At 43.1% G+C, this 27,140-nt stretch overlaps 4 protein-coding genes across 4 annotated transcripts; all 4 read right to left on the bottom strand.

Annotated features, from left to right (window-relative positions):
• Positions 1-1,004: 1,004 nt before the first annotated feature.
• Positions 1,005-3,005, bottom strand: LOC116731740 (free fatty acid receptor 3-like). Its single transcript, XM_032581574.1, has one exon. The coding sequence runs from the start codon at positions 2,948-2,950 to the stop codon at positions 2,000-2,002; it is 951 nt and encodes a 316-aa protein (XP_032437465.1). The 5' UTR covers positions 2,951-3,005; the 3' UTR covers positions 1,005-1,999.
• A 2,848-nt stretch (positions 3,006-5,853) lies between these two features.
• On the bottom strand, positions 5,854-10,039 carry LOC116730652 (free fatty acid receptor 3). Its single transcript, XM_032580010.1, has one exon. It carries the CDS (start codon positions 7,530-7,532, stop codon positions 6,486-6,488), a length of 1,047 nt encoding a protein of 348 aa, XP_032435901.1. The 5' UTR covers positions 7,533-10,039; the 3' UTR covers positions 5,854-6,485.
• Positions 10,040-10,097: 58 nt separating this feature from the next.
• tekt2 (tektin 2 (testicular)) lies at positions 10,098-15,374 on the bottom strand. Its single transcript, XM_032581467.1, has 10 exons — positions 15,339-15,374; positions 14,345-14,526; positions 13,422-13,547; positions 13,140-13,345; positions 12,919-13,062; positions 11,720-11,834; positions 11,151-11,258; positions 10,933-11,076; positions 10,783-10,862; positions 10,098-10,671 (listed from the first exon to the last, which is right to left on the bottom strand). Exons 2-10 carry the CDS (start codon positions 14,498-14,500, stop codon positions 10,467-10,469), a joined length of 1,284 nt encoding a protein of 427 aa, XP_032437358.1. The 5' UTR covers positions 14,501-14,526; positions 15,339-15,374; the 3' UTR covers positions 10,098-10,466.
• Positions 15,375-16,157: 783 nt separating this feature from the next.
• usf2 (upstream transcription factor 2, c-fos interacting) lies at positions 16,158-26,022 on the bottom strand. The gene is made up of 9 exons (XM_032581465.1): positions 25,070-26,022; positions 24,610-24,653; positions 22,907-23,022; positions 22,687-22,806; positions 21,530-21,771; positions 21,184-21,242; positions 19,261-19,352; positions 19,051-19,179; positions 16,158-17,237 (listed from the first exon to the last, which is right to left on the bottom strand). Exons 1-9 carry the CDS (start codon positions 25,534-25,536, stop codon positions 17,148-17,150), a joined length of 1,359 nt encoding a protein of 452 aa, XP_032437356.1. The 5' UTR covers positions 25,537-26,022; the 3' UTR covers positions 16,158-17,147.
• Positions 26,023-27,140: the final 1,118 nt, after the last annotated feature.

The raw sequence follows: 27,140 nt of genomic DNA, 5'->3' as shown, positions 1-27,140 counted from the left end.
GAATAAATCTCTGCAGGCTGCACTTAAAAACAAACATGTTTGGGTTTCTCTATATATTTATGTTGTATCCTGATACTGTAAAACTGGATGTTTTACCTCCTGGTCTGATTTTATTTGTGCTATTTAATTTTTTTTGAATAAAGAGATTCAAACAAGTTGTGAATTTCTTGGGATTTTTTTGACAGATCAACAGAGAGCAGAAGAAAAATGTTTCTTTAGCTTTATTTACAAATAAAAATCTGAAATGTGTGGCATGCATTTATATGTAGGCTTTCTGTAGGTAATCCTTTCATGTCTGAAGGTGTGGAACCAGATAGCCGTTCAAACATCACAGGAAGTGAGTCACAGTTTCAAATTAAAGCAAAGTGTTTTATGGGAGCGAATGAAAAGCACAGGATGTTTTATGAACTGGCAGGCAGAGTCAACATGGAGGCGACACGGTCAGACACCTGAAGGTTCCTCAAACACTGACCTGGGATCAGATTGCAGCTGCTTACTGTCAGGAAGTGGCAGGTGGTGTGAGGGTAAACACGGCGTCCATGTTTACTGTCCTGACGGGGATTCAATTAGAGCTGGGGAAGGTTCTGGCAGCTGGTTCTGGATCCAGAACCAATCACTGCTGCTCCCTGAGGAGCTTAAAATCCAACTCAGAACCACAGCAGCGGGAGAAGGAACAAATGTTGCTGTTTTGGTTCCCAATCAAACCGAGTTGACTGGACTATCAGGTGGGAAAACAACCTAAATGTGAAACTGAAATTTCAGATTCAAGAGGTTTTTTTTCCATCTTAACCTTCTGTCCCTGTTTGGTGCAGATGACAAGAAGTATAGAATAGAATAGAATAGAATAGAAGTACTTTATTCATCCCAGCAGGGAAATTACTTCACAGTTACAGCATAGAGACAAGACACAATAACAACTACCACTGAGTAGTAGTGGAATCATATTTGAATTGTCAGTCACACGACAACTCAAATATGACCAGATGTTGCATTTATTCAATTTATGTGTTTATTGTTAAACTTTATGGCACCAATTTAGCTTCATACATTTTGTCTTTATTTTCATCTGGAGCTTTTCTGAATCAAGGTTTATAACTGATAGAGTTAAACACAAATACATCGGATACACTTTTTATAAGGAACAAAATCAGGCTGCACAATATATCACAATGCCCAATATGCATATTGTGGTGCTAGCTAATCATGGAAGTACCTGTAGGCTCTACGCTTGTATTTTAATGGAGCATAAAGACTTTTTAGATAAGGAAGAGATGAAGTCTTTAAAAACTAACATTGCCCAGAAACAACAGCTTGATGGAAATGTTTCAGGTTTCAGCAGAAATGTATTCAAACTGGTGATGGAAATCGATTACAATTTTTAATCAAGTTAAATTAAGGATTTGTAATGGCAATTAATCAAAAATCATATATTGAAAAAATAAGCAACATTTACTAAATAATTAAATAAGTAGACATATAAACTCAACAAAGATATTTATAGTTTTTAATCTGTTCTATCCACTCAACTTTCCAGAGTTTCAGGAAGTCCTGATCATTCATGGACCTTCAATGGCCTCTGACATTAGCATTAGCAACATGTTTAACATTCAGATGCTATTTTTGGCTTTGCTGACAGGCTAACTACTTTTAGCATAACTTGAACACAACAATTTTCTTTCCCAGCGTCCAATGAAATCGTCTTAGAAACGGGAATTAAACCCCAGTCGGCTGAGAGAAGCAGCTTCCGTTGCTATTTTTAGCAGCTGTACGTCACATTTATGGGCGCCCCAGAAACGCGTGAATACAAAGGTTCCAGCCCGGAACTTTTGTAATTATAAAAAAGCGATTAATTGTGTTACATAAATCGATGTAATTAATTAATCGAAATGCTAAATTAAAACGTTAAACCACCAGAGTTTTCCGATCAGTTCCACAGAACAGAATCATCTCACGGTCTAATAACAGCTGGCAGAACATCTTCCGCCTGATGTCGGGTTCTTCAGGGCGGAACTTCTTCCCGGAACCGTTCCCCACTCTGCGGTTTGCGTTGCGGAGGCCCTCCACACCCCAGAATGTGCATCTTGGCCGTGACCCTCCGGAAGCAGCGGTTTATAGCGCTGCGGACCGCCGCTGACGACAGGTAGAAGATAAACGGGTCCAGACAGGCGTTGAGGGTGCTGGATATCAGCGCCAGGTTCCGCCACTCCTGGCTGTCGCCGTGGACGAATCCCACCACGTGGGAGGCGTTGTACGGCCCGAAGCAGATGGTGAACACCACCAGCGTCCCGAAGGCCAGGCCGATGCACCGCAGCCGCCGCCGCCGGCTGATGTTGGGCAGGCGGGAGAGGATGAGGATGAAGTTGACGTAGCAGAAGCAGCTGATGATGAAGGGGACGCAGAAGAGCACGAGGAAGAGCTCCAGGCGCACGCGCAGCAGGATGCTGAGGTCGGCCTCTGAGAAGTCCAGGTAGCAGGTGGTGGGAGGGCTGGCGTTGCCGCCGTAGTTCCACTGGGAGTACGGCATGACGTAGACGATGCTGAGGTTGCATGACGTCACCAGCCAGAAGGTGAAGCAGGCCCAGACGGCGTAGCGCGGCCGGCGGCACACGGCGTACCTGAGCGGGAAGGCCACGCCCAGGTAGCGCTCCACGCTGACGGCGGTGAGCAGCAGCGTGCTGTTGTAGATGGTGACGTAGAAGATGAAGCCGGTGAGCGGGCACAGCGAGTAGGGCAGCAGCCACTTCAAGCCGTCGTAGGCCTCCTTCATTTTGAAGGGCAGGAAGGCCAGAAAGATCAGGTCGGAGATGGTGAGGTTGAGGAGGAGGACGTCGATGGGCGCCGCCTTGCGACACATCTTCCGGCAGAGGGTGATGAAGGACAGGATGTTGGCGGGAACCCCCATCAGGAAGGTGAGGATGTAGACGGAGAGCAACAGGTGGTTGTACAACATGGCGGCCGAACGGGTCGGATTCGCGCTCAGAGACGATACAACATGGCGGCCGATCGGATCTAGAAGCTGAAAAAGAGACAAAATATACAGACATGATCATTTAGGATCGTGTTTTTCAACATATGGTCCGCCAGGGGGCGCTGTGAGAGCCTCGGAGAAAAATGTCAAAAATTTAAAAAAAACTTTAATCTCATACATTTTTTGATCTTAAAATTTTCATCATAATCTTAGTTTTGTTTTTTCAATATTTTGTTTAATGAAGCATTAGTTAAAATAATGTTATTAGTTGAAAAATTATCTCGGCACAACAATATTGTTTAGAACAGTTTTTAAAATGAGTTATTGTGACAGGTTGCACAAAATGTTCAGTCGACAAAAACAGCAAAACGGTTCAGAAGCTTCCTGGTTCTCCTGCTTTCATTGGTTGTAAGTTGGAGAAATATTAATGTTTCATTTAGAAAAGGTAAAACTTTGATCAAAATAAAACCCTCCATTGCTCTCTTCCAAACAGACTCAAATCTGTGCTGGACTTCTAGTTTTCACAAGAAAGTTCAGAAGAACTGAAACCAGACATAGAGGAGAGATTTCTCTAGATGCTTCAACTCCTCGTCTTTTTCAGCTTCACTCCTTAAAACAGCCAGGTGTTGCAGCTCAGTCATAAAACAAGAAGAGATGCTCAGGATGTTTTTACCTGGATCAGGGTTGAAGATCCAAATTTTCCATCCCTTCGTTCGCCGTCTCCAGCTTCAGGAGTCCGAGTGTTTCATTGAAACGCAAGACGCTGCTTAATATGCTTCAACTGCGGAAATTTAATAAACTTCAGGATGCAGTTTGTTCTCTAAACATGGTCTCCCAGCAACCGAGGCGAGGACAGGCGTGACGCAGTTCATCATAGGATGCGGTCGTGTGAAAGTGACTGGGAGATGGAGAGGAGGCAACTTTGGTGACCACTAGGGGGCAAACTTCTCAGGTTACACCTACAGCTGCAGTCAATATTGGCTGGAAATCACTGTTTGCACATGTGGGTCCAGTTTGGGTTAACTGTCTAAACTACTGAACTGCAATATAAAATGCATTTGCTGATGTATTATTTATTTATTTTTTATTTTGTACTTTTATTGCTTCAAAATATTTTGAAATCTTTGGTGGAAACCGAGCAAATCTGGCCTAAATATAAAAAACTAATTAAACTGAGCCAAACTAAAAAAAAGAAGGATTAGTTCAATTGCTCAAAATTAAAAGATTAGGCAAATTATGGGAAAATTAGATAAACCAAATGAGGGTAACTAAGCATTTAGCTCCAAACTACATATTTAGTTTGCAAGCAAAATGTCAACAAACTACGTTTTCAGTTTCCAGGCTAAATGTTTAGCTCCAAATTAAATATTTAGTTAGCATGCTAAATATTTAGCTTTGAGCTAGCTAGATATTTAGCAAGCTCAGAAACAAAGATAAAAAAGATTAACCAAGCCTAGAAAAACTAAGATAAAATGAACTAAGCAAAAAGAAAAGGCTAAATTACAAAGTTTAGCTCATTTTGTAAGGATTTGGGTTTTCTTTGTGTTGATTTGAGTTTTTCTGTGTTTATTTTGGGTTTCACGGAGACTCGTGTTGTCCTGTCTACCCCTTGATTGTTCCCCGGTGTGTTTCGTTCTGTTTACCCTTTGTGTATTTAATACCACCTGTGTCTCTGTGTCTCGGTCGGGTCGAGTCGTATGAGTCGTACCAGTCTGTCAGTTCCGTCGTGTCACATTTGATTTTTCCAGTCGCTACCAGTTCTGAGCCTTAGCTTTCTGCTCATCTGTGCTGCCTGGACGTTTGTATTATTTTGTGCCTTTTTTCATCATTAAATCATCCTTATTTCACTTTCAGCCTGGGTCCTCTGTGTTTTCCTCACCACCTCTACAACCGCACTTCATTACAGAAGGACCCGACCAACGTAACTAAGGTGAGGAATGCAAAAAAGGAAAGAACATCAACATGGACCCTACACGTTGGTGATGGGCTTCCAGGCAGGCAGCACGGCTGGTGGCATTTTCCGCCCCTATAATTGGTCGTCTTGAGCCCCCTAGTGCCTCCTCGTCACCCCTAGTTCCGCCAGAGACTCCTCGTCACCCCTAGTTCCGCCAGAGACTCCTCATCGCCATCTGTCGGACCCCTGCTCCTCCTTCGACGCCCACCGTGCCGCCCGCCGGACCTCCTCCGTCGACGCCCCCGAGGCCCGAGCTCTTCATGACACATTTACTTTATAAAACTAAAGTAAATGAGCTAAGCTACAGTATAAGCTAAATAATCAAAGATAAAATATAATCGATTATACCTAGAAAAAGTAAGAAAGTGAAATTATGTTAATCAACAAAATAAACTAAATTATGTCACAATACAGCAAATTAAATAAAAATAAGCTAGTATAAACTAAGTTTAAAAAACAAACTAATGGGATGTTAAAGTAAACTAAAAGCTAATCAGTCAAAACAGGTAAGAAACAAATTTAATTACAATCTTTGGATCAAAGTTGGTGAGACTAAAGCTCTACATAATAAGCAAAGCAATATGTAGGATAATTTAAGACATTCATAAAGAGAGTATAGAAAACTAAAGTAAAATTAAACAAAGTCAACTTTGACAAAACAATGCTAAGCTATTGCACACAAAATGAAATAAAGTGAACTAAGCTCAAGTTCAGATAAACTATTATTAAGTAAGATACCGTAATCCTAGAAAACTCAACTGAGGTCAAATAAAAATGAACTAAAGTACAACAATCTTAGTGTAGATCAAATAAGACAAACCAAGCTAAGATAAAAATGAAACAACACGATAATTAATGCTTAGCTAAAGTAAGACGATATAAACTAATCCAGCATCAGCTTTTATTTGGATCAAAAAGAAGACAACACATATAAAAGAGTTAATTTCATTTAATTCAGTTAATTTTTAATGCATCAGTTGTAAAAATAAAGCATTAAGGGGCTGTACAGAAAACATCCAGTTCAAGTAAAAAAGTTTTTAAAAATCCTTCCTGTTTACTCTGGGAATCCAACAATAGTCCAAACACAAACAAGGTTTCTGAGAAAAACTTTGTCTAATGATTGAGAAACATTTATTTTTATATTAATGGAACTAATTGGTTTTAGACATTAAATTGTAATTAAATCTTTGAAATTTGACTTAATTAAGGTTGTTTTATTAGATCAGTTATAAAAGAGAAATGAATATTTCAGTAACTGCTAGTTGGACGACAAACAGATCAGTTTGCCTCATGATCAAATGACGCCACTGCTTTAAAAAAAGACTTCATGTAAGTAGAAATTCAACTTTAAATCCATCCTAAAGATACGTTCCTGAGGAATAATAGTTTGTTGCTCTCAGGGAATAAAAGAGTCATGGTAAAAACGTTGACATGAGGAAAACTGGTGAATTCATGAGTCCTCACTCTGTCATGTTCACCAGTTTCTTTCATCCACAGAAACATTTGGTTGAAAGCTACAAGAAACATGACTGGGAACAATAAAGTTCCCAAAACTGTGCTGGTTCAGACATGGATATGAAAGATGGTGGATTTGTTTGGTTCGCCGTCGCATCCTTGACTTTCTCTCGTCACCTCGGCCTCCGCCCGCATCTTGGCAGATGTTATGGGTGGAACCTTGGTATTTGCAAACCCGCTGGTGGCTTTCGCTCGATGTCGACACCCATCGCTCCACCTGAAGTGACTCTGCCGGCCACAGATTCTTCCCAGGAAGCCCCTCGACACACCAGGTGAAAGCATCAGCATCACCACTGGCTCCAGGAAGACATTGCAGGAGCTCGTCAGGATTGCTGTTGTCCTCCATTTAACGCTTTCCTGCTGAACAAATCCTACGATGTGCGAGGAGTTGTAGGGGGCGTAGCAGATCACAAATACGGCCAATGTGGACAGGGCCACTACCAGGACTCTTCTCTTGCCCAAAGGAGGCAAATTTGAGCGCCACACCAGAGTGACGCAGCGCAGCGTGCAAAAGGAAGTGACAATCAGAGGCAAAATGAACAAGACGAGGGCCATCTCCAAGCGAAGAGGAAGCAGGATCTTCAGCTGCGTTGCGTTGAAATGTTCGTAACAGGTAGAGACTTCATCCTGGACACCGATGAAATAAGCCCCCCCTTCAGCCATCAGGCCAATCCCAAGGTGTACCATCACCAATGCCCACAAGGCGACGCAGATGTAGCAGGACAGTCTGGCACGGCGGTATATCTTGTAGATGATGGGGTAAGCGATGCTGAGGTATCGCCCAATTGTGACAGCAGTGATGAAGAGGCAGCTAACATACAGAGAGGAGTAGAGGAAGAAGCTGTAAACCGGGCATAAGGGTGGTGGCAGCCTCCAGTCCTTCAGTACCGTCTCTAGAACCTTTATGGGCATCCAGGCTATGAGTGCCAAGTTGGCCAGACACAGGTTAAGGGCGTAGACCACGTTGGGCGTGGCACCGTGTTTGCGAGCCTTACGGATGTACACGAAGAAGACGAGCAGGTTGGCAGGAAGTCCCAGGAGAAAGGTGAAGCTGTAAACTGAAAGAGCAACGCAGTCTAAGACTGTAAGATCCATCGCTTTAGACGAGTCTGCTGAAGAACCAAGATTTCTCTCGGTTTACCATGACCGATCAAACAGGAGCATCTAAGCCAAGCAGACCACCTGGACATCCATCCTGGTGTCGTCTCCGCTCACGTTCTGCTGGTCAGCGATGGAGGGCGGGCCGAGCTCTTCCTCCATGGTGCACACTCAACTCTGACGCAGAAGTAAAAGCTCCACAGTCGGGTGACAACAGCAACAAAGGAGGCGGTGGCCACAAAGTGGGCGCGTTGGGGGCGAGGTGCACACGACATGATGACAGATAAGGAGACGCAGCCACTCAGGCAGAAGTATGGCGCATTTACCCCACACCAGCCTGCCTTAATCACCCTCTCAGCAAAGGCCAACAGACAGGTAGCATCTGGGCCCTTAAGTGAAATGATTCAGAATAATCTGAGCGGTTAGGAAACCCATGCTGTCAGAGTGGCCTGGAGGGCCGGGCAGTAAAGCAGTAAACGTGGCCTCGGTGATGGTCGATGACAGGAGGTTGGCCCCTTGGACAGAGAGACGTGTTTGTGGCGCAAAGTTGCTCTAACAGTTTTATGACAGAGAGAAAGTTCCTGTGACGGTCACGTTGGAAGCTTTTGGTAAAGAAAATGGAGCAGAAAATCTCTGAGGCCTTTTATTAGAGGGAACCTGAGATACCAGGAAATGTTTTTCCCTGAAAGCAATCACAACAGGAGGTGTTTGCTAGAGAACCGAGCCGGCCTCCTGACAGGACTCCAGACTAATAGTTGCTTTAATGTTGGTTGGGTTCAGCAGATTGGTTCTCGGTATGGTTCCCTTTCTTCTAATGGTTACAATCAATTGCAACAACTCCTATTCCTTTCCCTGATAATCTCTGAGGAACAGATCAATTTAAGCTCCCAAACACAAGCAAAAATGATTTTTGGGGATTAAACAGAACAAATTTCCTTGCTTCACTATTTTCAATGATCTTCACCCTACAGATGGACAACAATGCATCCCTGATGCAGACGCAGGTGAGATTTATGGGATTTATTGAGGTGATGACCATGTTTACCACATTATTTATCTGGAGCAGAGTCAAAGTTCACCTTCTTATCGCAGGCTTTATGCCTCTATCAGCGACAGTCGAACACTATGACAAAGCCAAACAGTCATTAAACAGAACGGTTGACAAGACAGAGAGTGAGCGTGCTCAACTCTGAATTTTAAATAAACATATGCCGGTGGAATAAATCTGAGAAAAATAAGGCAATTAAATCACTTCTTAGAGAATATTTATAGAATAATCAAAAATGTCCAAAACCTCCAGTTTGTCACATGTTGATGCTTTTCCTTTCAATTGGCAATATCTTCCTGATCAATGGTTCTCCAGGCTTCTAAAAGGACTTTCAATGTTTTTCAAAATGTTCTGAAATATGTTATGGTATGTAAGCATGGTCCAAAACATTAAATAACTGATATGAAAGCCTGGTCCATGTCCACCAACGACCTGAGACTTGCCACAATGTCCAGGGTGGATTTCTGGATCTTGCAGGATATTTTCACACAATTTCTAGGGAACATTTCTTAGTAGATTCAATGAAAAATCCTTCTTCGAACCATCATCTCCAGAGGTTCCACATGTCGATCTAACCCTGTTTCTCCTGAAATCTACAATCTTTCTACAATCCGTCTTTTGTTTCCTTCACATACAAGACGAGACGATTGTTCCTTTAGTTTATTGGTGATCCAGAGTTTGTCCTTAGGGAAGCACTGTTCTGGTGGGGATGGTGTTGTCCACACAGAAGTTTATAACGTCAGTCACACACTCAGTCATGACATTGATGTCGTTTCCATGTGGCTGGCAAAGAGCAATCCAGTCTGTTGCCTCGTCCCTTCAGGGCTTCTTCACCTTCCTATAGCCACTTTGTTGCAGCCATTTTCTTTAGTCTCTGCACAAGTTCTTTATAATCTGAGCACAGAAAAACAAGGTTGTGATCTGATTTTCCCAGAAAAGGTCTTCATTATGAGATGTATGAACCCTTGATATTAGTGTAAAACAGATCTCTGTTGGAAAATAATATGAACGGAGACGTACTGCCAAGAGGTCAGTGTCTGGACAGGGAGATGACACTTCACAGAAACACGTCCTGGTGACACCATTTGTTGTTGATTAGCACTGCTAATCCACCTCCTTCTCTTTTCCTGCTCTGTAAATCTCTGTGGAAAGCTGCCAGAGACGTTTGAGTCTGGGATGTGACGCTGCAGCCGTGCCTCAGTAAAACACACTGCACTGCATTTCCTATACTCTGAGTCCTTGTCAGGGCTTCATCCATCTTGTTAGCCAACAGTGTCAGGTTGCCCATTGTGATGGACGATAGAGATGATTTGAACTTCCTCCTCCTCTCTCTCCTCTTTGCTCCTGCACTGCATCTGTGACGTCTCCTTTTCTTTTCTTTTTTTCCCTCGCCTCCAGGGGGTCTTTTGTGGGCTCTAGTGTCCCTTATATGAAAGTAGGCTGACAGGAAAGGGGGGAAGACATGCGGCAAATATCGTCGGGTCCGGGAATCAAACCCGCGACAGCCGCTTCGAGGACTCAAGGCCTCCAAATGTGGGTCTCGCTGTCCCCTACGCCACCACAGCACGCCCGACGTCTCCTTTTCAAATCCTCTGGGATTTTGTCTTCAGTTGTGGTATTATTTCAGCTTTTGCCATGTTAATCAGCAGCTCCCGGTTGTAAACCACCTTGTTGCTATGGTTACGCATCAGAACAAATTAGCAAAGTATTATCAAAAATCAATCCAGGTGCACAGCATCCAAAACCAGAAGGAACCATTATCCACAAAAAAAAGAAGCTAATTTCAAAAATGGAAAAATAAAAACTGAGTGAAAGTAAGAGAGCTACTCCGCCGTGTTGCCAAGCCGACCGGCGCAGATCTGGACTGGAGTGGAGGTGTCTGCTCACTGGGCCAGCAGCTGAAGGTTGCTCCTCCCGCTGGAGTTCACGAGCGGAACCAGCGGCACCGCGGTCCGGTCGGAGCCGGACTGAGACGTGATGCGGGTCCTGCACTGCATGCTGCGCTCTTCCAGAGACAGGGCTTCCTGCTTTCTGGAGAGATCCTGGCACATGCAGCTGTGGTGGAGCGTCATCTTCTGCAGAGAGAGTCTGAGAGGCAAGACGACGCTAACTCAGGTACCGAGGTCCAAAAACGGCTCTTGTGATACTTATTGGTAAACTTAAAGAATTTGTGCTGCAACACTCATCTACTGGACTCACTGAGCGTCTGACAGCTTCTGCTTCAGGGCCTGGATGGTGGATTCCAGCTGCTGGACCTCAGCAACGAGGCCGTGCTGCACCTGGAAACAAACAGCAGGGAAAGCTTTAGAGGTTTCCCAGAGAGTGGCCAGCGAGCCGGGCTTCACGGACCTCGTCACGGCACAGATCCATGCCGGACCTGCGGGTCCTGGCCTCCAGCCGGGTGTGAGCCAGCTTCAGGGAGGCCATCTTGGCCTGCAGGTCTGCGTCCAGCCCACGGATGTCGCCCTCCATGGCTGCCATTTCATCCTCAGTCTGAGCAGAAGAACAGGAGCACATCAGGAACATCTGGATGGTTAAAAATGTTACTTTCCTGTTTGTTTTCGTACGGTTTTGATTTGCCACTGCAGCTCATCTCTGGCCTGCTCCTCGTGGTGCTTCCGCTTACGGAGAGCGAACTCTGCGGCTCGGCGCTGAGCCTCCAACTCATTCTGGACCTACAAAAAGCAAACAGAACCGTAAATGATCAGAGCACAACCCGTTCTCCTGTTTCACTGTTATCTTTGTGCAATGACAGTTAAATAAAACTAAGTTATAATCAGTGATCGATTAATTCATTGATGGCCATCTTGAATTTTTCAGCTGGTTTTGATCCTAAAAAGAAACTTCAGGAAGCAACTACACCAAGTCATGTTCTTGAATCTGCCTGAAAGATTTTACTGAACTATTCAATTATCTGCTGCAGCAGAGTAAATAATCTAACGCTCTGCTTTGTGTCAGTCTGTCACATTAATACACAATCATTTAAACCACAATCAGGTAAACACTTTGTAAATCTGATCTAGTGCTCTCCACTCTGTCTAGAGCGCCCCCTGCTGTGTGTAAGGAGTAAGTTGCTGAACATCAAAATGTTTTCTGCACCAGCTTCAGCCGACTGGAGCGTGTGCATCTCACCCACCTGCGCTCTGCTGAGGCTCATGTTCTCCCTCATTTGCTGGGAAACGAGGACGGCCTCGCGGGCTCGCGCCACGTTATACTGGCTGAACTGGGCCCACTGCTGGGGGGAGGAGGAACTGCAACCATGAGGACATTTCATCAGGTCAGCTTTAGAAATGTTGAACCAGGGAGAGTTCTCAGTGTTAAATGTAAAATGCACAAGCTGCACCAAAGTGCTGTACAGACTTCAATAAGTACACTATTTCTGATAAAAGAACTTACAACAATAACAATAAATCCGAAATTTAAATGCCGTAGAATAAAAATGGGTCTTAAGAAGCACTTTAAGATCATTTAGGCCTTGAGCAGACCTAAAGTCAAAGGCAGATTATTCCATAAATTTGGAGTCGATACAGAAAAGGCGCGAATCTGAACCGAGGGACGTTTTCATCGCTTGACCTTAAAGATCTGGCTGGAGAATGTAGATGGTAACGTATCTTTCAAATAAGAAGTGGAGCGAAGCCAATTAAAGTTCTAATAACTGGCAATAAAACTTTGAAATGATTTCATCAGGATACCAGTAGGAGGTCAACACTACTGTATGTAGGCCTGTCACCATAACAGATTTCCTGCATGATAAATTGTCCCAGAAGTTATTACAATAAACGATGATATTGTTGTTTTGAGACCATTTTCAGGTGATACAGTAATAATGGCCTAATAATACAAGTACACATTTTTAAAGATCAATAAACTTCTAAAGAAAATTTACCTCTGAAATTGGAAGACATTTTTAAATATCCAAAATAAACAACAAATAAAATAAATTATGAAGTCTGTAAACAAAATTGTTCTTAAAAAAAGGTTGAGACCAAAACGCCAAGAAAGTTTTTCTCTTTTAGAAAGAGAAAAACAATAAATCATGCAAGTAGGTATTGAGTTAGTTTAAATTTATCATGCAGTGGATTTATTGCTTTCTGCGACAGGATTAGTGCTCTCATTTCATCTTAAAACTGGAAATTATGCTGATCTAAACCTTTTATATAAAGAGTTTCATTAATCCAACCAAGTTGCATTAAAAGCCTGAACAACTGTCTCAAAATCCTTCAAACAGCAGCAGAGCTGGAGCTTCAAACGGCCGTCAAGGATAACACCAAGCTGGTGAAATGGAGATTAGGGACCAAGAACCGTTTCAGGACTAGCATGACCCTTCTGGTTTACCCTGACGGTATCCGGGTCGGGTTCGTCTTCAGGGAGATGCTCTGTGACTTTATTGTGAGGGCCAGGCAGGATGTGTCGATGTCCAGAGCTTCCATCTTGTTCTGGAGGTCAGAGGTCAGCTGGTGTCTGATCTCCTGCAGGATGCTGTGCAGCAGAGCGAAGAGAGTCAGTCGGAGGGAGGAGTCGGGTCGGCGTGGCGCTGGATCCTCAGCAGAACTCACCCCAGCTGCTCGAAGGCCTGGTCGACGCTGCGCTGCAGACGCTGCTGCACGCCTTCGATCAGCTCCACCTCCTGCTTCAGCTGCTCCTCCACCGGGTCGCTGACCAGCTCGTAGCCGCGCCGACCCTCCCTCAGCGTCAGGCACTCGTTGGTGACCTCCAGGGGGACGGAGGTGGCGGCCAGGGCCAGCTCGCTCCGCTCTTTGGACTGGAACGGCACAGAAACGCAGAATGATGAGAAACATGTGGGAACAAAACCTGAGAATCGTTTCTGATCCCATCACCAGAGTCAGAGCCTCCATCTCCTCGTCCACTTTCTGTGCGCAGATTTCCAGGACGTCTCTCCACCGGGAAACGTCCCAGATCCGATCGCTGAGCCTGCGAGACGTGTCGCCCTCATCCCACACCGTCTGCACATGCAGAGGAAAAGCGATTTGATCGTTTACTGCAAGAGAAGCTCCATGATTCAACAAAATCCAGCAAATGAACTGAAGCTCTGGCCGCCAGCAGGCCGTCACAGGGTCAAACATGCAGCTTGTTTGGACTCCAGGAGGAACCTGTAGCTCTGACTTCAGTCATTGTCTGTGGCGGTGATTGTCAAATTACACAATTAAATGTGTAATAATCTTATTCAACCTGTCATAAGAGAAAAAATGGGAGTTAATTTTTCAAAACGATATTTTCTCAGTGTTATTCATTTACATTAGTTTCAAACTAAATACTTAATTAACAAGCTAAATATTTTACTCTGATTTAAATATTTAGCTCCAAATTAAATATTAGCTTTCTACCTGGATACTAAATATTTAGTTATTTAAATAATCAGTTAGCAAATTACATATTTAGTAGGCTATAAATTTAACTTAACACCTACAAATTTAGCTTGAACATAAATATTTAACATGCTAATTAAATACAGTATGTAGCTTGAAATTGACATTTATAAATGAATAACAAGGTGAAAAGACGACTGAAAAATGAGCTCCCATATTTTATAGGCTGTCATGAACATTTAAGAGCATAATGTGAGTTTGATGTATTATTAATAAGGTATGACTGGGTTTTGTCTGCATCTTTACAAACTAGACTCCATAAAACTGATCAAAGTAAAAAATACAAAAAGGAATGAACTATATGCTAAATGTTTAAAATGAGCCGAGTTTCCTCAGATGTTCTCGGCAGTCCGGACTCAGCCTGGACGTCCCACCTTGCAGTGGGTCTCGTTGCGCAGCGTCCGGCCCTCCTGCCGGACCTGGTGGGAAACGTGTCGCTCGTGTTGCGCGGTGGCGGCCAGCTGCTGGTTGTTGCTGAGCCACTCTGACACGCTGTGCCGCAGGCTGGGCTTCCAGGATAGAGCAGACATCCTGCTGCAGGGTGCGGACTCCAGACCTGGAGAAACCCTGAAATATTAGCATCCCGAAAAACTCTCTGCATGTGGAGCCTTTAGATACTGAAGTTCCTCAATGCAGCCTGTCTGCACCTTCCTTAACATTGTTCCTAAAGGTCTCCACCTCACTACTGCCATTTCTGAGAAAACTGCACTGGTGGAAACCTGATCTCTGACTTTTCATAAAGTTTTTGTCTGAATGTTTTTATTCTCGTGTTTTTGTGACCTAAATCACTTGAACTACCTTTGTGCTGAAATGTGCTCTACTTAAAGCTGATTAAGATGGCGGTTCTCCAAACCTTTAGTCCAGAGAACCTCTCTCTGTCAAGTTTTTGTTTGATTGATGACTATAATATTGGTAAAATGTGAATCTGATATGACACAAATATTTTCATCAGCTCTGTTTTGAAGCAGGTTTACTGTTCAAAATCAGAGATAACTATAAATATGAACTGTTACCAGATCCCTTTTGAATTGAACAAAACAAAATGTTTCTTGGATTAGGTTAGTTTTTAAGTTTAAAATTAACTATTTTTCATCTGATCACTTTTTTTTACAGCAACTTGTCAATGTAAACTCCAACCATAAACAAAAACTGATTTCTGATGTCCAATCACTGGTACTGTACATGGAGCAAAAAAATATCTAAAATATTTCACATAATAAATAAGTTATCAACTTTCTAAAGTCAATTGTACCATCAGAACTTTACCTGTCTGAGTCCAAACCTTCCCCGGAGTTCTACAGTAACACAGAACCTGATTCGGTTCTAAACTTTAACCCAAAAGGCTCATTTTTATGGGTTTTAACTCACCTTCGTTCCAGAAGGTTCTGACCCGTCGTCGGCGCGTTCCGGCGTTTCTATAGCAACGACCACAGGAGCGGGAGCCGTCTCCAGGCAACGCACCGACACAGAGAGACGCCATGACGCCGGTAAATTATTTAAATCCGTTTATGAGACCAAAAATCGAGCGACTATAGAATAAGACCCATGTTCGGTCAGTTTGGGTCTTATGGACCATTCACTTCTGGAGAGGCGCCGACATTAGCTCTGGAACACGGTTACAAGCTAATCTGTAGATGGCTATGCTATGTTAGACATCCGGTCTAACCAACAGGTGTTCAATGTCTGGCCTTCGGGCCGTTTGCGGGCCTCGGGAGGATTTTATTTGGCCAAATTTGGCAAATGCTAACCGGTGACATATTGTTTAGATTCACCATTTACAAATACGTTTTCTACAGATATCACAATGATGGACTGGAAGTTATCAAGTGATTAAACACTTTTTAAAATTCAAGATTCAGTTTAATCTCTGATTGCATCTTTCTGCATTTTTGAGTTAGATGTTAAATTCTTTACTGTGGACTGATTCTGCTTTTGTGTTTTTCTGTGCATCAGATCTGTTTAATCAAAACCCAAGTCGGTCGTGAAAGATGGCCGCCAACACTGAGCCTGGTTCCGGTTCTGCTAGAAGTTTCTTCCTGTTAAAGGTGAATTTTCCTCTCTACTGTCGCTGTGTGTTCAACCAGGAGAATTAGAAAACTTTTCAAAACCAATTTCAATAACAAACTGAAAATAACACACAGACTGATGACTCGGATTCATTGGAAAGAAAGTATGATTGGATTGTTGTAAAGTGCACTGAGATGACATTTATTGTGAATTGGTGTTATATAAATAAACTAAATTAAAATGAAAGTGCAGTCTACAATCAGACAGCAATTACATGAATAATATAAAAATGCTGTTTTTCATGTTTATGTTGGACTTACTGAACCAAAACTTAAAGTAAATAATTAGTTTCCTAATAAAATTAATTCAAAGGTTTCATGTAATGCAACACCAAGAGGGAAAGACATCAGCAATGACCTCAGAGAAGCAACTGTTGCTGTCCATCAACATAGGAATGGGTCAAAGGTCATCTTCAGCCCAACGGCAAGCCAGACGGTGATCATATTGTATTTTTCCTGAAAACTTGGAGAGAAATTCAGTCAGACATAAATACGTCTGTTTTATTGTGTCAGGATTAGTCATGCCACTGGTTCTGCGTCCAAGTCGCCGTGACTTTCAGTGTAAACAGAAGCTCGCTAGTCGTCAGTACGGTTGGAGGAGCTGATCCCAGATCGCACAGCAAAAACCCGCCGGTTCTGGTTCCCCAAGGCGAGGTTCTACTAACAGCATCAGTTAATGCCCAGCAGACAGAGCAGAAATGCTAAAAATTGTCTCTGAGATCAGTTTCTGTACACTTCATCCAACGGGGACTAAACCCAACTTCCTACAGAGGTTCTCCGCGTCCCGTTACCTGAGCTACGTCAACAACAAAAAAATCTAAAAGTAAAAGCCTTCAACTGCGTCCGAGTCCAGCGGCCCGGTCCGAGTCCAGTGGCCCGGTCAGAGTCCAGCGGCCCGGTCAGAGTCCAGCGGCGTCTCAACGTTCAGGTCATGACCAGTAGCTTCGCACGCGAGGAGGCCGGAGTGCAGGAAGAAGCCGAGATGAGGAGGTTGGGAGCCGTGCGCAGGTGAAGAGCTGTCGGGGCAGGAGGCGGCGCCGTCCCCGCTCCGGGTCCGGCTCAGGTCCACCGGGGATGAAGGGGGTCGTGTTGACGCTGCGGGGTCCAGCGCTCACTGTGGCGTCTCGTCCCCGTTGACCTCCACGCCGTGCTGCTGCAGCTGAGCTCGGAGCAGAGCGTTCTCGTTCTTCAGCTCCTCCATCTGAAACCAAACACCAAAACTCTCAGCCACCTCCTCATTAAGATGATCTGAAGTTTCTGTAGGCCTGACGCAAAACGTCTGAACCAGGAGTGACTGGCGCCATCTTGGTAGGCAAGATGAACCATGGCTTCGAGACCAGCAGAAAGAAAATATATTGACACCCCTGACCAATGAGAAAGACACATGGACAAAATGGCTGCCGTGGGGTTGACGGGGGAATGAGAATGGAAACATGTCAGACGATGTGAACAAGCTGCCTCTGATCTCATTATGACATAATCATTACTCGGCGAACATGAAGAGTTTATACACCATGGAGGAACTTCACAGCCGCATGCAATCAATGTTTACACGATTTGTAAAGAACGTACAAAATTTTCATGTGGATAATCAGGTTCTGGTGCCTGGCAGAGTAAAAACATGCAAAGGCCTGTTACAATAAATCAATCAATTACATGATAGGTTTAAATCAGGGGTCTCAAACTCGCAGCCTGCGGGCCAACTGTGGCCCTCGGGACGATAGTTTGTGGCCCCCGCCTTAATATGAAAGTTTATTGTTAGTGCGGCCCGCGAGTTTGATATAATTGGCACTTTTCAGTGTTGTGTGCGGAGCTGAACGAACTTACCAATCACGGTGGAGTATATTGCTCTCGGGGGCAGGACATCGGCCGGGCCTATTTGCATTTTCTATTTGTCATTATTTGCATGCCGTACATGCGCAATTTCCGCGGCCGCTCCCGCTTCACTGCTTCAGCATCCAGTCTGGACCCGGAAGTTGCTGATCAGTGTAACGTAATTAAGGTTAGGCGCTGTAACGCTTGGGTTGTGTTTAAGGGAGGAGAGGAGGCGGCAGATTCGTCAGGACGGTCCAAAACTCCCAACCACACTGGTACTGGGAATTCCCCAGTGTTGTCCTTTAATAAATACGCTCTTCACCAACCTTACAAAGCCGGTTGAACGGCTGCTATATTATCAGACATGAAAATTGAGCAGCGTCCAAACAACCCGGAACATTACTAAAAAGTTAGGGAGCTAACATGTCCGGCTAGCACGTTTCTCCCACGCTCTCTACAGAGAAGCCGTGGCGCATACTTCTGACATCATTAGCAATACTAGAGTATCTTAAAGAGACACTACACAATTACGGCTGTTACAGCGCCTGACTACGGCCAAATATGGTAATAGGCAATCAGAAAGGTTCGGCTGAGGAGACCGTGTGTGTGAATGCGGCCCAGTCTCACCCAGACTCTACCTCCAGCGGCCCCCGGGTAAACTGAGTTTGAGACCCCTGGTTTAAATGATTCAATAATTTCCATTTGCATGATTTTGAAACTGGATAACAAAAGTCTTCAGTTTGTCTTTGGTCTCAACTAGCACTTTGTTTTCTTTGGAGGATAATTTTGCTCATAATTCATTTTATTTGTCATTTCTGTTTATTTATTTGGGATATTTAACATGTCTTCCAGAATTGATCTTTGAGAATGAGTTCTTGCATTATTCTGCATTTACCATTATATTACTGGAAAATGGTCTCAGAACAACAATATTATCGTTTATCACAATAACTTCTGTTAATTAATCGCCCAGCAATATTTGTAATTGGTCTAATGCTACCAAACAGCGAGCAACTAAATTCTCAAATGAAAATCATTTTTCTGAATCTGAACTGGAACAAGAAAAGTTTGGTCTGATTTGACTTCAGAGAACGAGGAACACGATGTATGTGAACTTGTGGATTCTGCTGTGAATGAAGCTGAACTGGATTTGGACCCTGTGACCTTTTGACCCCTGATTGAGCTGGTTCCAGGGTCACCTGTTGCCTGAGCAGCTCGTTGTCCATCTCCACCCGCTCCACCTCCTTGTAGCCGTCCTGCAGCCGCTGGTTGTTCTGCCGCAGCTCCCGGATGTAGTCGCAGGCCTTCGACAGGATGCCTCCTTTGCTCTGAGCGACACACAGATTCACACGCATCGTTAGAAACGCCGGCCGGGTCAGCGCCGACCCGGACGGCGCCGGCGGACTCACCGCTCCGGTTCTGGTGTCCACGCTGCAGTCCGGGATCAGCTTCGACAGCGTGACGATCCAGTTGTTGATCTTGTCTCGTCTTCTTCTCTCCACTGCAACAAAAAGAGGGAACCTTTAACTTCAGTTACAGATTATTATAGAGATGCACTGATCCGATATTTATATCTATATCAATCCCAATATTGAACAAAATTCTAGATCAATGTGCCCCATCCATCACAGCAGATCTATTCAGTCTAATTCTATTATTTATTTTACTTTATAGTTGCACTTTTTAACCATTTCAAAGGTTTGTTTATTTTCACGTTTGACCAACACAGTCAACCTACAGTTTCAGATTCTTTGTTATTGATTTTAAATTGGCTGTTATTCTCCACATTTCACAGACTGAACAAATGAAAGTTGTTTAAAGCATTTTGAACTGACTTGTTGCTGGAAATGTGCTAAATAAATGAAATGACCTTTTTACACGTTTGACCAAACAAGCGATGATATTGGTGTATTTAAGTGTGACGTACTGGTGCAGAGTTGGTGAATAAATTTGTAATTAAGTTTCTGTATCAGCTGATTCTAAACCTCAGATATCGGCACCGGTAAAACATAGATTGGTGCATCTCGCCTTTGGTTGTGAAATTCGGTCACAATGACAATCTTCAGTCGGTTTTGTTGGGATTTTATGTGACAGACCAACACAACTTAGTGCAGAGGTTTTTAATATTTATTCCTGAGCACCACATTCCCACAGTAACACACATCATGCTTTGGGTTGGGCTGATGCTGGGCTCCTGTTTTTAAATATAAATATAACAAATGCAAGTTTGTCTGTTTTTCAGGGAGAAATTTTGATACATCTTCTTGTTAGTTTGGAAAATTTGCTTTTTTATAGTAAATCATTTTCCACAGATAATATTGCATTGAAGAAAATGTATTAGTTCTCTAATCTCTCAAAAGTTTTATTTTTTTTCTTGATTCTAAAACTTATAAATACAAATAAAACTGGTTGTTAAAAAAATGAGTTTCCTTCAGTTTGAGGCTCTAACCGGGTTTCCATCGGTGGACTGAGAGCAGAAATGGCTCTTTGGGTTAGAACAAGAGAAAACTAATGTTTTCAGCATAATGTGAAATAATAATACATAATGGAAACTTCACTTTGTTTCTTTCCACTCTTCCTCCAGAATCTGGATTTACAAATGAAACGCAGAAAAACCACTTTCATCTGAAAACTGGACTTTTATGGTAAGTTTTTAAATGTTTTCAGCTCCACTTAGGCAATAAGAACAAAACAAATGAACTAAACAAAGTTTTAATTCACTATATTATCATATTGTTACTGTTATAAATATCTTGAGATAATATTCCACATTCTACAACAGGGACAAGGTAAAAAAATATATTTTTCACACACTACATTTTAAATTTCACACAATACTGGTCCAAGGAAGTTACAAAGAAATCTGAAACGTTTTCTGGCATTTAGCAAATAGAAATAATTTTGGTAATTAGGTTTAGCATTAACTGACCTGAAATAAGAGAAATTTGGTCCAATTTAACTTCAGATGGGGGAAGAAAAAAAAACTTATAATCTTTCAGCTGTAAATAACACTTTCCACATTCGGGCTTTTAATCAAAGCTTAGGTTGCACTTTACTACAAATATCAAGCACTTTCCAAACCTCCAAGGATTTTCAAGAATATCAAGGACCGACCCGCATAAACCTTGGTTCAGTTTTCTTCCACTTCACTGCTAAGCTCTACTTTGTGTTGGTCTTTCTCTTAAAATCCTAGTAAATATTTTAAAATCTCTGGTTGGAACAAGAGGAAATGTAAAAAAAAGTTGGAGGAGGATGAATATTTTTTTGCTTTAATTTACATCCAAACTGGGAGAAAAGTTCAGGAATTGTTCCGTGGAGCAAAAGTGACGAACCTTCGTTGTGCTGAGCTCGTCGCCTCTCGTCTCTGGGGGCCCGCGGACCTTCGACCTTCCTGCAGACACAGGAAACCGGGTCAGAGAGGAAACCTGCAGCTCCTGAAGCCGCACGAGGGCGACGCCTGGTGGTGGGAGGCCTGAACTGCAACCAATCCTGACTTCTCTAACTCTGGAACCAGAGCTGTTTCACCGTCAGGATGAAGGAAAATAAAATGACACCTGATATTTTCACCTGGATGGACCTGGGAATGTCACCTTAGACGTTAGTTTCAAATGCTGGCCTCATGACCTTTTGACCTTCTGTGATGTTTCTGGGAGCGATGGAAGAGGGAAGGTTACTCACGTGGTGTAGGTGTGCGTTCTGGGTGCGATGGTGCGAGGACTGGCCGTCTGCAGAACCTCCGACGGACTCATCATGACGTAAAACTGGCCGCCTGCCTGGGTGATGGCCGGGTCGGCGCCCTGGACCGACACCGCCGTTCCGTCGGTGACGGCGGCTGCGGGAAAATAAGCGAAACGCGTTTCTCCTCCAACGGCGTCCCCACCTGGACTGCCTCCGTTACTGAAGGAGTTCTGGATAACCGCCTGGAAGTCACAGGAAGGAGGAGGTCAGGACAGCCAGGAATGTTCTCCAGAAATAATCCTCCGGTAACGTCCAGCAGGTCGGCCATCTTTAGCTCTCTGGGAATCAGCTGGTTGGAGCTAAAACCTGAACATCTGTTAGCCTGACTGGGATCTTCTGGGTTTAAATAAATGTGCAGCGGGGGGCTGCTAATAGCACAGCTAACTATTAGCTTTGCATTTTGCTAACTTTAAAAAATATTTAGTGCACTTGTCTCTCCCTAAGTTAACTAGAAAACTTTCAGTTGAATAACATCTGTGTCGAAGTTTCTTCTAGGAGTTAGCCAGTTATGCTCATGCTCTTATTTTGAAGGGGCTAAAGACTGTTTACACAGCATTTCCATTTCCTTTCCTCGTGTTTCATTCTCTCTGACTAACTTCATTTAAAACAAGAAACTAAAACATAGAACAAAATATAAACCATAATGTCAAAATTAAATTATTCGTAGAATTTTAATGGCTTTAGTATTTAAACTTGATTTGAAGGATTTCATATAGAGTTCAATATATAATTGAAGATAAAAAAATCTGGAAATTAGGTTTTTGTTCCAGATGTTTGGAGGTGTAAATTTGATATTTATCATAAATAATAAAACAGTTAACAACATATAATCGTTCTGGATCACTAAGGTCACATTTTTCCATTACAAATAATAAAAAGAATCGATGTAAAACAGATATCATATTCTTCCAGAATATTCTTGTACAGGAATCTGAAAACAGATACTTCTCCTCCTGATGGTTAGCGCTTTAGGGTTAGCGCAGCTAGCTTTTTAACTAGCTCTGATGAAAATGAGTTCCTGAAGGAACCAAGGTCCTTCTAGAAGAACCTCTGATCCAGAACACTGTAATGGCCGTCTGGGTCGTTTCTGGACCCACCTGAGCCACGGCTTGAGGAGCTCCAGCAAACGCAGCGGCGGAGACGACGCTGACGGCGCCGGTCGCCTCCGCCGTCGCTTCCAGCTGATCCTCGGTTACCTGAACCACCCGATAGGTCACCTGCAGACGGAGCGCAGAGTTAATCTGTGGTTCTGCAAACGAGAACCGTCTGTTCTCCAGTCTGCTGCAAAAACAGAAAACCGAAACCCGTCCGCCTGACCTGTCCGCCGTTGTTCTCGGTGCGGAACTGGTACTGAACGCCGTGGTCGGTGAAGGCAGCCTGGGGGACGCTGGTGATGGTGACCGCCGACTGTCCATCCGTCCCGACAGCTTCTCCTGCAGAAACAACGAGTTCAGAACGAGTTCATTCTCCACACAGTGTTCAGGTGTGAATGTTCCTCACACCGACACCAGGATGCAGTGAGCCGCCATGTTGGAACAGAACAGAAATATCTTTTATCGTCACACAATTCAGCATCAAGGTTCGTAGGATCACAGCAGAATCAAGAAGTGTTAAAAATATACACATAAAAGACAAGATTAAGAAAAACAGTTTATAACACACACAACATAAAAATCCTGTTCTGTCATTAGAAATGTGTTCTGATCTAGGACTGACATGATTAAGCAGATTAATTGATTATTGAAATAATCATCAGCTAATTTAATGATCAATTAATTGTTAACTGGAATATACAGAATAAAAAAACAGCAGAGCAAAAATGATAAACATTTTGCATTTCTTTGTAGATCAGAGTCAGTTTTAGCTTCACCTGCTTCAGATTCTGTAAATCAATTCAGCACCTTTTACAATAAAAATATTAATCCAATAAATAATCAATACATCAGCTGAGCTAGGATTTTCCAGCTGCATCCTTTGCTACAGATGATCAAACATTCACTAAAGTAATGCTGTTATACTTTTATGCAATAAGGTATTTATTTTCTTAATTAAAATGTTATTTAATTTTTCATGTATTTCTAATATTGTGCAGGTTTATTTCTGTATTAAAAGACAGACTATGTGCAAAATATGATAAATAAAAATAAAGATGTGCAGAAATGTGACTTAAGACGAGTAAAACTGCATGTATGTGAACACTTATTGTGTTTGTTGTAGCCGAAGGCCACAGTGTTCAGCTGGAGGAGCTTCATCAGCAAACAGAAATGATTGGAAAATATAAATCCAATCATTGATATTGGACTGTATCGGTCGTTTGTAGAGCGATACAGTCTGAATATTTATCCAGATGTTTATTGTAAAAACAATTTTAAAACATATTAACAGCTTCTTTGCAGTGGCTTCAGTCAGCAGTCAAGGCAAATACAGATGCTATTTTCAATCAGGCATCTGAAGGACACCACTTCCATAATAAACTGATTTTAATCATTGAGCTGCACTTAATCAGATTTTAATGAATTAATATTTAATCATGTTTTCATTTAAGCAGCAATAATCAGGTTTACAGAGATTATTAATTACATTTATTGACATAACACTCAAAACTCTTCCTGCTGTGAGAACATTTTAAAATGAATTCCAGTCTTTTAATTATGTAACCTGTGGATTATTTTATCTGGCCACCAGTTATTCAGCCCATTTTAAACATTTTAAACTGGAATTCAGTAAGTTGCCCAAATATGACAAATATTTTCCCCCAAAAGTGAAATCCTTTAAATTTCATTCATTTAATGACTTTTTTGAGATGATCTCAGATTTCATACAGACAAATAATCAGATTTGTGTCTTATAAATTACTATTTACACTCCTGTGAGGTGTTAGGAGAAGGAATAGGAACACCATCCGGCTGTGAACTCTGACTGCATTCATGTTTTTACCAAATAAAACCAGAAACATTTGAGATTTTCTTGTTTTCAGCGTGAAAAGCAGCAGATGAGCCGTTTCATGTGGAGCTGCTCACCTTCCTGCAGCTGCACCACTTCTTCTGTTTCCTGTTTGGCGTGACTGAAACACGAAGAAGAAAAGAGACGAATCAGTTTCAACCTGAAATGAACAACAAAAAAACTCCAAAACATATTAGCAGAGGTTGCACAGCGCCACCAGGTGGACAAATCTGGAGCTGGGCTGCAATGAAATCAAGTTTGTGCAAAGGGCGCTGAAAATAGACGCAGCTCAATATTATGTTTATTCTCCCTTAAATAAAATAAAAATATTTATTGCTAGTGGTTTCCGTTTTAACAAATGCCCCCCCAAACACACACATACACACACACACACACACACACACACCGATCCAGCATCACTTAAAAGCGAATTTAATCGGTTTTTAAAAGCTGAGCTGCTCCGGGAGAGAAGCCTGACTAAGGCCGAGGCAGAGCGCCTGAGGGCGGGCAGGAAGAACCGGAGCAGCCGCCTCTCACCTCACCGAGCCCTCCAGGCTCTGCTCCAGCATCTCCATCAAGCCTTCCCAGGATGTAAGAAACTTCAGCAGCTCGGATGGACGGAGATGGAGGCGCTGATCACGGGGACAAACACCCGGGTCATGTGAGGAAGACAGTCCGGGACACGTGAGCCGCGGAGCGGGCAGGTGCGCAGCTGGAGGCCGCTGAGGAGGCGCTGTGATCGGGCAGACCGAGAAGGGGCTGCGGCCCGGGGTTCGGTCCGCTTCTGACGGGTTTATAGCGGCTGGAACCGCCAACAGAAGCCGGATCCTGGCTGAAAACACACGGAACCGGATCTTTTTGTCCTCTCTGTCCTCTAAGAGCTCTGCGGCTGTTTCTGCGCCAAAACTGCGACTCTTAATGCGCCCAATAAGACGCGGAGTGGACTCCTTTACGCTCCTCTCGACGGCATAAAACCAGTATTTTTTTAATCCCTGTTTGATCATTTTTATGCCTAAAACATGAGATTGTGTTGTTGTAACCACGTGACTCTGATTCAACCCATTTTAAGGCTCAGAATCTGTTCCTGTTGCTGTTTTTGCGGGTTTTTGTGGAATAAAACGGATTTTCTCTCGGATTGTGAGCTTTCTGTTCGGATATACTCGTGAATATTTTTCTACAAACCCACTCGGCGTGTTTTCTCCCACTAATTCGCTGACACTCCGCTCATCAGTGGGGGTTTTTCAGCTTCTTCACTCAGGTGACCACAGAGATCCAATACGGGTTTTCTCACAAACCACATGACAAAAACCAGCCATGTCTGCCAGGAAAAAGCTCCTCACGGCCCAGTTTTATGACAGCCGGGGTCCATTTTAAGTCCCAACCGAACACTAAACCGATATTAGTGATTTACTGCGCATCAGGCGTGTTTTCAGCTCTGTTGGAGGTAAAGATCCAGGTTTTAGGAGGCAGAGCTGGGACACATTACATGTCTGCAGGGCGTATCGCCGAACCAGCTGCAGTTCGTTAAAAGCGCCACCAGATGGCGGTGAAGCGCAAACACAAGGGGGAGAGAGAAGATGAGCAAACAGGTCATCGCCGCCGCCATATTGTTAGTGGCAGTTTGGGTCGGCTCTGTTCCCCGGGTTCTGTTAAAACTCGGTCTGTTGTTCGTAACACAAAGGTTTTCTGTTTTATATTAGTAATTTATTAAATATAAGCAACTGTGTGATCAAAAATTAATATTACAACAATCTTGTTTGAAAAACTGACAGAAAACGTGAGTCAGTAAATATTTGTCTCCAGTCTGGGAACTTGATCTTAAGGCTAAATGTGATCAACTTTAACTCAGGCCAGATTGTTGCTGCTGTTGTCCCTGTGTGTGTGTCTGATCTCCAGCATCATATGAGGCACTCTGAAGGAAATGTTTCTGACTTTAGATGAAACAACTCACAATTTATTGCAATAATAAAGAAAGCCAGACCAAACAGCAAATATTCATTTTCTGATTAAAATCTAAATAATTGGGAAGAAAACAGTATCAGTTCTAAGTTGATGTTAGTTTCAGTTTCTTCTTTGGATCACAATAAAAACAAAACAAAAGCAAGTTCAATTTACTTTATTCATAACTGATTTCAACAAGAACAACATTTGTTCCTCAGAACAGTGGAAGAGAAACCAGATCATCCAAATACATCAATACTAATATTAAAGCAATGCTACTAGAGCACAGTGAAGTCTAGATTTCCATATCTGTGTCATATAAGAATGAAAGGAAACATCAGCAGTAATATTCTTTATGGCTCCTGAAACACAGAGAGAACTACATTTAAGCCAGAGAAATACAGGACAGACCAGCAGAGACATGAATGAACCCTGATCAAAGAGAAAACAGAAGAACATTCTCTCTGGGTTTAAGGAACTTTGCAGAGTCTCCAGATCCCAAAACCATCCGAACTCCAACTCCTGCATGCAGCGGCTGGGTGAATGTGGTCTGGACTCTGTGGATGAGAGTCATGGTTTCGGTTTCAGAGACCCTTAGAAGGACAGAAGACCTGCTCTGTGATCCAGATTCACTCCCAGTCTGGAGGAAAGTGGATCAGAGATGGAG

Source organism: Xiphophorus hellerii, chromosome 13 (assembly GCF_003331165.1).
Source record: "Xiphophorus hellerii strain 12219 chromosome 13, Xiphophorus_hellerii-4.1, whole genome shotgun sequence".
In the NCBI taxonomy this organism is placed as follows: Eukaryota; Metazoa; Chordata; class Actinopteri; order Cyprinodontiformes; family Poeciliidae; genus Xiphophorus; species Xiphophorus hellerii.
Note: the sequence above shows the minus strand (reverse complement) of the source record. Positions and strands in the feature narration are given on the sequence as shown.